Below are 11,971 nucleotides of genomic sequence, written 5' to 3' on the forward strand. Positions count from 1 at the left end.
TATCATAATTTTCAATATTTTGAGTTCATTAGTATTCAAATCAATATATATGGTAATTTATTCCTATAACTATATTTGTGCAGAAAATGGTTGTTTATTAAGAGAATTAGAATTTCAGAATTTGTAATTTCAAATTTTAATTTATTACATAAAATATATTGCAGACTCTTACAAGTTGAAAAGTATCTGATAGATTGTTTTTTTCTTATAAGAAATGTAAAAATTTATTTACAATATCAAAAATATTCGTCTTATAATCTATCCCCCAAAACTTTGTAATCTAGAAAGTTGGCTCAACACACATGTGCATCAAGATAGTATTACAACAATTACGAAATGGCATAAATTACACACTTTGACACTTGTTACATTAGAAACAAGACAGAGACATGTCGGATTGATCAGTGACAACAGTGGATTAATTCACTTGGTGATAATCAAATATTACTAAGTACAACCCCGTAATACTTTAGTCTTTACAACCCAAGACTGACTTATAATTAAATCATCCCAAAACTAATAAAAACATCATCGAAAGACGGAAAGATTGAAAAGGATAGTTTCATAATATTTAATTCAACTCCTCCTAAAATATTGATTCACTTCATATTAATAAATATGAAATATATTTTAAAATCATCATCATCATCTAAGAATCTGTACATTTCCAAGCATCTGGTGATGATCAGACCGCATAGTCCCACACCCTTTACCTCCATATCCTCCACCAACAGTACCCGCCAGTGCTCCTCCGGCCACCGCCGTCATTCCTCCCCCGTTAACCACCGCGTGTTCCTCCAGCGATTGCACCTGCTTCTTAAGAAACTTAACGTAATGGATAGCCTCATCGAGCATCGACGCCGTATCCATCTTGGTTCCACCGGGGACAAGCCGTTGAAGAATCCGAATGCGCTCACTTATCCTCTCCCTTCGATGTCGAGCCGCCACGCTCTGTGGATCCTTAGAGATCCTCACGTTCTTTCTCTTCGGTGGCTTCACGGACTCCGGATCAATATGTATAGGCTGCATCACGGCTATTCGAAAGATCATCTCTCTCATTGCCGCCATGTTGGCGTTGTCGCTGCATCCTCCTCTTTTCTCCGGGAGAGATGATGAGATGGAAGGGGCGTACCGGAAATTTAAACCGGGTTGGTGGTGATGAGAGATGGTTGGGTCAAGTGGGAGATGAGTATGGGTGGGGTTGAAGAAGAACGGATGGGTGTTGGATTCGGAGAGCATCATAACGTTATGGGAATTAGGGTTAGGGTTTGAGTTAGAGAAGTGTTCAGGAAGCTTCTCCATCTGCTGCATCATCATGTTCATTAGAATGTCGGAGTTATCCATCTTCTTTTTGGGGGAAATTTATAGAGTTTCTTTTTTCTTTGAGAGATATGGAGAAGCTGGTGAGATAAGGTATGGAGAAAGAAGAAGATTGACTGACAAAGCTTGAAAATTTAGGTTTTTGTGTGTGTCTGATACACAGAAGAGATGGTGATGAAAGAGAGGGGAAGAGAGTTATGTGCGAAATGTAAACTGGTTACTACCAATCAGAGATTCAGCAATATTACAGGAACTAGAAGTGATGGATTTATATAGCACTTTGTGGCCCATTCTTAATTCTTTAACTTATTACATATATATATATATATATATAATATTTAACAATTAGGATTCTTTTCCTTCTTCTATTTTTCACACTCCTAAACTTTTTTACACACACATATGTATGTAACATGTGTATGTATGTATGTGTTAATGTATCCTAGCTAGGTGTTGAAACTTTTTTGAATACGATGTTGAAATTTTTTTCCTTGACTTTGACATGTATGTTACAACCTTCCATGCATCATTTATATTTCTTTTTCCCATATGGCATTTTATGTTTGATTCTAGATGAATTAAAATGTAGTTAATTAAGGAGAAATTTAAAAAAATATATAAATTTATTTACCTCAACATTTCAATGCTAGTTTTGCATAAAGTTCAGNCTTTTTGGGGGAAATTTATAGAGTTTCTTTTTTCTTTGAGAGATATGGAGAAGCTGGTGAGATAAGGTATGGAGAAAGAAGAAGATTGACTGACAAAGCTTGAAAATTTAGGTTTTTGTGTGTGTCTGATACACAGAAGAGATGGTGATGAAAGAGAGGGGAAGAGAGTTATGTACGAAATGTAAACTGGTTACTACCAATCAGAGATTCAGCAATATTACAGGAACTAGAAGTGATGGATTTATATAGCACTTTGTGGCCCATTCTTAATTCTTTAACTTATTACATATATATATATATATATATAATATTTAACAATTAGGATTCTTTTCCTTCTTCTATTTTTCACACTCCTAAACTTTTTTACACACACATATGTATGTAACATGTGTATGTATGTATGTGTTAATGTATCCTAGCTAGGTGTTGAAACTTTTTTGAATACGATGTTGAAATTTTTTTCCTTGACTTTGACATGTATGTTACAACCTTCCATGCATCATTTATATTTCTTTTTCCCATATGGCATTTTATGTTTGATTCTAGATGAATTAAAATGTAGTTAATTAAGGAGAAATTTAAAAAAATATATAAATTTATTTACCTCAACATTTCAATGCTAGTTTTGCATAAAGTTCAGCTGGTGTTACATCCACAACTCGCAAAAATCACTGATTAATCAGTTGGTGACTTGGTGTTATGTTGTAGTCATTTAGCTGATCAATGAATAATTCGTTTCACTTAAGAGTCATCTTGACTGCGTCAAATTATGAAGATATTATCCTTTGTTTGAATCGACCGTCCACATGTCACAAATCGGTGGGATATTGGACCCACGAGTCGTGAACCAAGGCGCTTCTGGACAAATCAAAGGTGCATGAACCGCTCTCACCACCATTGAGTTAGGCAGCAACCATGAATTTTCCTATTTCTACCATTTTAATTTGTTCTTTTAATAAAATAATTCTAAGTAACATAATTTTTTTTTGTTATCTGCTCGAATGCTAGATATTGAAGTAAATAAGAATTACTTTGAATTATAATGGGAAAGAGAGTAGTCGTGTATTATTTTTTATATTTCCCTTTTTTCTATCAATATTTTATACTATTAGTTTCTTTATAATTGTTAATTACCCCCACATTCACATGAAATATGTCAGAATCCAGGGAACCCATCTGCTTCGCCGGGATCTGTTCAGGCGACGGCGAAATATATTTAACAAAATATTACCTTGGATTCAAGGTTTTCTTATTTAATCTTTTAATTTGGATCCAATATTTATGCATGAGAATATTTTATGATTTTGTTAAAAAAAAAAAAAAAGAGAGAGAACATTTTATGATATCCATAACACATTGTCTTGGTTAAACTAATTAAGATTGACGTCACGTGTTAGTACTTCTTCGAATAAAATTGTAGAAAACGTGAATATAATTTTGATTTTGTATATAACCATCAAGTTTATGACTCCGATCAAATTTTCAGTATATAGTTGATAACTTTAACATTGACAGTTTTCCAGTGTATTATAATACACACGTTAGTCGTTCATATATTGTGGAAGAATATTGTAAATATATAAATCGAATCTCACTTGGCGTCGAGCGTTGTTAGCATATGGGCACGCTTATCAAAGCTGATCGGAAAGGACTTATTGCGATCTTCATTAAATTATGTTTTCCTTTTTTCTGTTTTTTTTCTTGGTTTCAAGAGCTTTACGTGAACATAGAAGAGTCCTTGTGTGTGTTGACAAAGAAAGAACAAAAAAAAAAAAAAATAGTAACATTAGTTAACAAGGAAGCACTGCGACAAGCAAATTAATAAATGACCCTTTCCATAAAAAGGCATAAATCCAAAAGACACCAAAAACCTCACAATCTTCAATCAAGATTAATGCTTGGCTTCATTTGTGCAAAATCATTGGTTTTTTCTTTTCACCCATGAGAAAATACTAACTTCTTTTGACGTCACATTTAATACACATCAAACGATTGTTAATTTAAATCTTATGCTGATTTCTTCTACTTCTTCTTCCCTAGAATTAGACAAAAATAGACAGACACAGTAAGTTGCTTTGGATTTGGTTTTACCCTCTTATGTTGACACTGGAACATGTAAGAAAACCCAACGGAACGATGACGTTTCGCTGCACTCAATTTTTCAATCAAGACACCAGTTTTTGATTAGATGCTATTTTCCCTTTTTCACCTTTTTCGTTTTTACTTCAACAAAGTCACTGTAAGAATTAAACACTCCTCTCCTTTCCAACGAATCTAAATTTCTTAACCAAGATTCGAAGTCTTGTTCGTACTTTTTTTTTTCTGTCAAACGAGGACTTTCTTTTCGATAATTTATTGCTACTATTATTGAACCTGTTTTTATCAAAAGTGCCCATGTCATTCATTACGTTATGGATAGCTAAATACCGTTAAATTTGTCATCAGACCGAAACATATTAATTAGCTTTGATTGTTTACTGCAATCTAGCTACGATGCAACTCTATAATAACTATACGATTTGTTTTCTTTAATCAGATGTATTTATTAAAAAAATAAATTGTCGTCGTATTATTTGGTTGTTTGGTGAGGATGGGCACTGTATTAAAATAACAAACACTGCGATATTGGAAGCAAATAGCAACAATTCTTAAAGGAATCATACTATTTTAATACTACAAAATTTAGGGTAGGTTGCCTCCCAAGGCAAGGTAGTGATACAGCTGTGTTCATGTCCCAAGCATCATCTATGCTCTTTGCTCCATATTAACACCACAATTTATATCCCAAATGATTAATCAAGATTTCCGACAAAATAAAAAAATACTCCGTAATAAAAATATTCATAGTTGAAATATGAAACTAAGGTCACAACATTACCACTGATAGTTCTGATTTTTCTGATCATTATTATATCCTTTTTTGTAACTCGACCATTACAATATCTTTAATACTATTAGGTTTTATAGATAACTCTCATATGATATCTTATAATTTCTTGAACAAGTGCTCTGTATTATTCTGACACATTTTTATCTTTTTCCTTTGTTTTTAGTTATTATATTGTTCATATATGAAAATAAGATAGATATGAATTCATTTGCTTTCTTCAATGCTTTTTTTTTCTCTTTCAATTATGTCTCTTCAATCTCTCTTTTTATTCGGATAAATTCTCATGTTCTCTGTGACAGGATAAAGTTCATGCACCCCTCTTTAATTATTGCTATTATTGAATAGTATATTTATATTGCACTATTTCTGGTGATTTCTTAAGAAATGGAATTTTCTTCAAGTTTTTAGACAAACTTCTAAAACAATACTCACCGGCTTTATCAATAGATTCAATACATAAGTTCAAACAACGGGAGGATACATAATACTTAAATCAATCCACCTAAATTGTAAATCAAGAACCAAAAAAAAAAAAATAATGAAAGAAAGAAAAATATATTAATATAATATGCATGGAGAGGCATACAAAAGTCAAAAGTGACTAAAACCCTAGAATGTAGGAGCCTCAATCGGGAGAATCAAATTATAACCAATCATGGAAGAATTAAAACAAACAAATATGGCGTGATGTGATAAGCTTTGTTTGATTTTGATTATAAAGAAAAACAAAAGAAAACAAATTTTCCCAAATAAGGAAATATTATGGGATGAAGAAGACTAGATCACACATATCCCTATTATTGGTTCTGCTCTCTTTTATTTGTTTGCGTCGTAGTAGATTTTTGGTATTTGGTACAATCTTGTTTTCTAATACCCCATCCATGTCCCTTGTGCTATATTAAACGTACTCAACTTATTTATTTTCCGGTGCACCTCAGAAGACATATGTAAAATGTATCCTCTAAGATAATAAAATTTGTTTTTTTTTCTCTATTATTGAATGTATGTTTTGAACGAATTGAAAGGATAATGCAAAATAGTTTGTCTTGTCTTCCATATATGGAGTTTAAGGAAAGCGATGGTAAAAAATGTGGATTAAACAGAAAATAATAAACTCATCGATCTTCTCAATGTTGTTAACGATATATAACACATAATTATAAGTCGATATCTAAATGTGTTATCACTTATTTGTATAATATATTATATTACGTGGGATATTTTGTTTCTGACAAAACAATAAATGGCTGTTAAAATGTTTCAGTAACCATTGAATTACACATGAAAATCTATAAAACAAAAGAAAGGACCGACATACAACATCATAATAATATCAGCTAAGGGTTAAGAATTAAATGGGCCTGAAAACTTATGTGGCCCAATACAGGCCTTTAGCTTTTATAATCATAATAAGCAAATGGTTCTTTTGCTAATAGTACAGTAGTGGTGGTAGGAAATTTAACTAGTTTTTTAATCATCCAATCATTTTCTTATTGTAATCAAGAAGAGGGATTGGATGGCGACTGGTCAACCTTAAATGGTGATTTGTCAACCTTGTTTGCTATGTCAGTATGGTGGGGATGAAAGTGGCGACGCGGAAATGTTTTTGGTGTAAATGGGAAATGTTGGGATAGAGTGCAGTTTTTAAAAGACTTGGCGAAGGAGATGTCTGTGGCTTACTTGGACAGCAAAGGTGCCACACATAAGTCAGTACGGGTAGAGTGGATGATATCCTGGAAACCGCCGCGGGAGGGTTGGTTAAAAATGAACATTGATGGTGCTTCGCAGAGTATCACGAGGTTGGCTACCGCTGCGGGGGTGCTACGTGATGGGACAAGGAGTTGGTTATGTGGTTTTGTAGTGAACATTGGGATATGCTCCTCTGCCTTAGCAGAACTGTGGGACGTGTATTATGGGCTTGATATTGTTTGGGGGAAGCGAGTGTCTTGGTTGGAGTTGGAGGTTGATTCGGAAGTGGTAGTCGGTTTTCTTTAGACAAGGTGATAGATTGATGAGAGTAAAAGTGATAGATTGATGATAGATTGGACAAGTCTTCAAAATAATGGCTTTATATCCGGCCGTTGGGTCATCATCGACGTTTATACCCGGTCGTAGGGTTCAATGCGGCTACAATACCCAGCCGTTAGGTCAGCGACGTTTATACCTAGTCGTAGGGTCATCAACAGCGTTTATACTCGGCCGTAGAGTCATCTTCATGACATTTATACTCAGCCATAGAGTCAATTCCTTAGGTTATGCTTGATTAAGCAATAAACCCATAACTAGGATAAACTTGGTGAAACATCATCACCATCAATCTTCAAGAAACTAACAATTATGCTAGCCAAACTCACATCAACTTGGCCAATCAATGGCCAAACCAATTAAACAAGCATCCAACATGCTTAAGAATTATCATCACCGAACGAACCGATCATGGTTCATGTTCATATCCACCACCCACCAAGAGGAGAAGAACACGTCTTCCTCTTCCTTTTTTCTATTTTTTTTTTATTTAACCAAGAGGCCCAACACCGCCGTACGTGTTGGTTCATATTCACCAGCCAGATCATGGCCACGCATCAAAAGACAACACACTCACGTGTGTGTGAAGACCAAATTCCAGATTTTTTTTTTTTTTTTGACAAAAATCAGAAGAAGCTTGCATAAGAAGCAAGCGATAAAAGGTCAAAGAAATTATAGACTTTTTTTTTTAATAAAGAAACGATGAAAAATAGATAGAAAATTATAGAAGTGGAAGCAAACGAAAATTCTAACCCATAGTAATAAAGATCCATAGGATCGATTTCTCTGATACCATGATAGATTGATGAGAGTAAAGACAAATAATGTGTTAAAGGAAGAATTATATTAGACTCTCATAATTAGGCCATCATTAATGGGAGAACACCAAGGGTGTTCTTAGCCCAAAAAAATTATAAAAATAATGAATAGTGGCTTAGAACACTTTTTTTAGTTCTTGATGTAGAACTGATCTAAGCCCAGTTCTTATTTGACGTGGTTTCATGTGATTGGACGAGATTTTTTGGAAAAAAAGAAAATATTTCATTTATATAAGTAAGCAATTTAAATGTTAATTTATAAGTTTTTATAATTGTAATATGTTTAAGAATATTATATTAATTTATAAGTATATAATTGCTTTTATATAAGTATGCAATTTAAATGTTAATTTATAAGTTTTTATAATTGTAATATGTTTAAGAATATTATATTAATTTATAAGTATACAATTGCTTTTATATAAGTAAGCAATTTAAATGTTATTTTATAAGTTTTTATAATTTGTAAAATGTTTATGAATATTATTTCACTATATCTTTATTCTAAGAACACCATAATTAGTTCTCCCATTTTTTTTACCTATGATCTTAACAACTGATCTAGCATTATTTTCACTATATATTTAATCTAAGAACACCAAAAATAGTTCCCCCTTTAATGATGCCCTTATAATGTTACAACTTATGTTCTCTTATATACACAAGAAATTTTCTAAACTAAGATAATGTAAATGTAAATAATATATTTAGATAAATATAAATATTCCTAAACTATATATTCTAGATTCTTCTCAATCTTCATAATTTACATATTTTTGGGATTTTCATCTCGACCGTCGATCTCGGTTGATCTCCGGTTCTCTATATCCCAATACAAGGATTAGTGCTACACATCTACTGTCGTTCATGGTACGTCTGTGCCATGACTTAATATTGTGTCCGTATTTCGCATGTGTATAGAGAAGCTAATCATCTTGCTTAGCGGCCTATACTTGTTCTCTACATTTAGGCTTTCACACTTTGGAGGTGGTACCAAGTAGTGTTGTGTCGATTTTTTCGGATGATGCTAATGGCACTGCGTGTCGAAGAAATATTTGTATTTGATATTTTAAGTTATGAATAAATATCTCCCTATCTCCTACCAAAAACAAAGAAGAGGGATTGGAGTTATAATCCTTCTATGTTTTCATATAATGTCTTTAGTTTATTAACAAATGTAATTACGATTTTCAACTATAAATTTTTACTTTTCTACATTTGGTAATATATATATATATATATATGTCAATATAACTTTTCTTAAGGGCAATATGCTATTTTGATATAACGAAAACTTCTATGATGCGGATGGGGCACAAAATCCCCCAAAGTTTTGTCCTTCTCCTTTGGATTTTGAAGATTACAATGAAGCCAATTTAACTAATTGGTTGCAGACTTCCTCTAACTTTTATTTCTAAATGATATGAAAATAAGACCAAAAAATTATAAGATTTTGAGTGGCTTATCTTTAAGAGAAAATTAGAAATAAATGATCTTTTAAAAAACTTTTGTCCATCTTCACTTTATTTTTGTAAGTTTGGTCATATAGATTTTAATATGTTTTTTAACCCAGTTTTTACCCTCATTTTTTAAAAACCATAAATAAGAAAAACAAAATAGGAAACTTAAACCTCTAATTGATTGAGAGACTTCTACAACCATCAAAACCCTTTTGTTATTTCTCCTCTTTTACCAAATCTTAAAAAAAAAAAAACATCGGTAACATCGACGGCCGCTGCGACAATCTTCTTCTTCTTGTCGCGATTCATCGAAACTCTTATTCCGCCGTCTCTCTCCATCTTTAACCTCTCACCGTCGTCTCTCCTTCTTCGCCTTAGCCACCGCCGTCTCTCCTTCTTCATAATCTCTCCTTCTTCACCATCCTCCGCCGTCTCTCCTTCTTCACCATCTCACCATCTCTCCATCTCTCCATCTCACCACATCTCCATCTCACCATCTCACCACAGCTCTCCATCTCTCCATCTCACCAAGCTCTCTTCCAAAAACTGACAGAACTTCTCACGAACAAGAATCTCCTCCAAATCTAACTCCTAAGACCAAGCTACTGGCTAAGCAACAAGGAGCAGCTTCTTCCATACCAACAACGATGGTATATAGTGCAATGATAATAAGAGAATAGAACTAATATAACAACAAATTATGAAATGTGTTACAAATGTGTTCTCTCATTGCCAATTTGTTCACTGTTACAAGGGATCGAAAGTTTCAAACTTTTATGAATCATTTTAACAGATACCCGCAACTGTATATATATATTATTCTAATAGATAGCTATGGAAGAACAAATTTCTCGTCCAAAAGATAAACTAAAGAGAATGTTGTCATAACAACAAGATCTTTGAAATTAGCAACAACTGTGTTATCTAATTGCCAATTTGTTCAAAGGCAATATGCAAGTTACAAAAAACTAAAAGCAACAGGAAGAAGGATCGAAGTTTCAAACTTTTGTTGAATCCTTTTGACACTAGAAGGTTCTTGCCAAGTGCTAGCTTAAGCTATTCAGTAAAAGAAGCCAAGAACTTGACCACCCACATTCCGTTTGATTGCTTCTTCATTAAATTAAGATTATTCAAAAAATATTCACTTTCCTTATTTAATTTAATTTCTTTCTATTTCTATGGTAGTCTAAGTTTTGCAGATTATAAATTTTAAAATGTCTATGATATATCTTCTACTTCTTTTAGTATACAGGGTAAAACGTGGAAAATATATTCTGAATTGATGTAGAATGAAAAAAAATGTAGAATACATATTCTTAATTTTGTATGTTCTGTAGAACATACAAAATTCAGGTTCTGAAGTTTTTAGAACAAATTTTCCGTCTAAACTTCGTAAAACATGTACAAACTGTAAAATAAATAATCTAAATGTTTCAAAACTTGAAAAAATCGTAGAAAGTCTTTTCTGAACAATTTAGACCAGAAGTCATCAATTTATAAACTGATTTTTGACACTCAAAACATTTTTTTTTCAAATTTTTTTTTATACAGTTGTATACTAACATGGGTTTTCTGTTTGTTTTTTGGTTTAAACTCCTAAAAACTTAATTATATATATTAGTATGGGTATTTTCGTCACAATTGACAATCTTAAAAAAAAAAGTATACATGGACAAAGGTTTGGAAAAAGTTCATTTATTTCTAATTTTCCCTATCTTCAATAAACTCAGTAAATTTTTTACTTCTTTTTATAGTAACTACTGATTTTTTTTTTTGTTGGGGTCTTGAAAATCTTCATAACTAAAAATAACACATAATCACAAGTATAAATGTTAGGTTACAAGTTTAATGTAAAACCAAAAGAATCATAATCCAGCATAATGCATACTATTTTACTACATTAGTTTTAAGGTGTGTGTATAAATCAACGGTCTATGCCTCTATAACAATATTATCGGACGTACTTGTAAGACTTTTGGTTTTCAGATTTTTCAAAAAATATCATCATGGATCCAAACTCGGAGTTTGAAACTCCCAATATCTACCTTAGATCTTGGACCAGACTTGTGGTTGCCGGTTGCCCCACAGTGCAACTGTGCAAGCAGTAGAGTCAAAAGTTCGTACTTACAACAGTTTCTTTTTATTTTTGTTTGACGTCCAAATTTACTAAAACGATACGTTTCTTTTTTTCATTTTTTTTTCTTCTGAAAAAATCTAACTGCCGAAAGAAAAGAGTACTATACCAAACTATCTCTTATCTTTCTCCCAAGTTGTTAGAGAATCTATGAAATTACATGTCAGATTGTCAGTATCACACTAATTTTCAAATTAAAAATAATTAAGGTGGAAAGTCAAACCCTCAACTAATAAATAGTTCACACTTAACAGACACACATAACATATTAAGCGGACCGAACCAACGCTTTATGATGATACACGGACTCACGAGTTCTCACCGGTCGTCTGCTCCACGCCCACCACATGTTATACGCATCTGTCTAATCAACGGCCCAGATCCGATAAGATATGTCATGTTGGAATTAAGAGACGGATGAGGAGGAACGTGATGGGCGGTGGGATCTGCACGTGATCGATCGCAGGAGCAACGGTCTGATCAGATGGTTTCTTTTAGTGGTGGTAGTGACCGTTTTCAAGATATTATTATTGTGTACCGACATTAAAATATTTACAAGTACGATACTACAGTATCATATAATCTCCGATAAAAAGTAAACTTGTCGCTAACTCGTTCATCATAATTTGCTTTTTTTGTTTTTTTTTTTTTTTTTT

The 11,971-nt window shown here is 32.7% G+C and overlaps 1 protein-coding gene across 1 annotated transcript; it reads right to left on the reverse strand.

The window, feature by feature from the left end:
• Positions 402–1,522, reverse strand: LOC104791256 (transcription factor HEC2-like). Its single transcript, XM_010517090.2, has one exon. It carries the CDS (start codon positions 1,342–1,344, stop codon positions 646–648), a length of 699 nt encoding a protein of 232 aa, XP_010515392.1. The 5' UTR covers positions 1,345–1,522; the 3' UTR covers positions 402–645.

The sequence above is a fragment of the Camelina sativa genome, chromosome 6, assembly GCF_000633955.1.
Source record: "Camelina sativa cultivar DH55 chromosome 6, Cs, whole genome shotgun sequence".
NCBI lineage: Eukaryota > Viridiplantae > Streptophyta > Magnoliopsida > Brassicales > Brassicaceae > Camelina > Camelina sativa.

Excerpts from the sequence above, each read along its gene's own strand:
- LOC104791256 (XM_010517090.2), bottom strand. The coding sequence starts at position 1,344 with ATGGATAACTCCGACATTCTAATGAACATGATGATGCAGCAGATGGAG.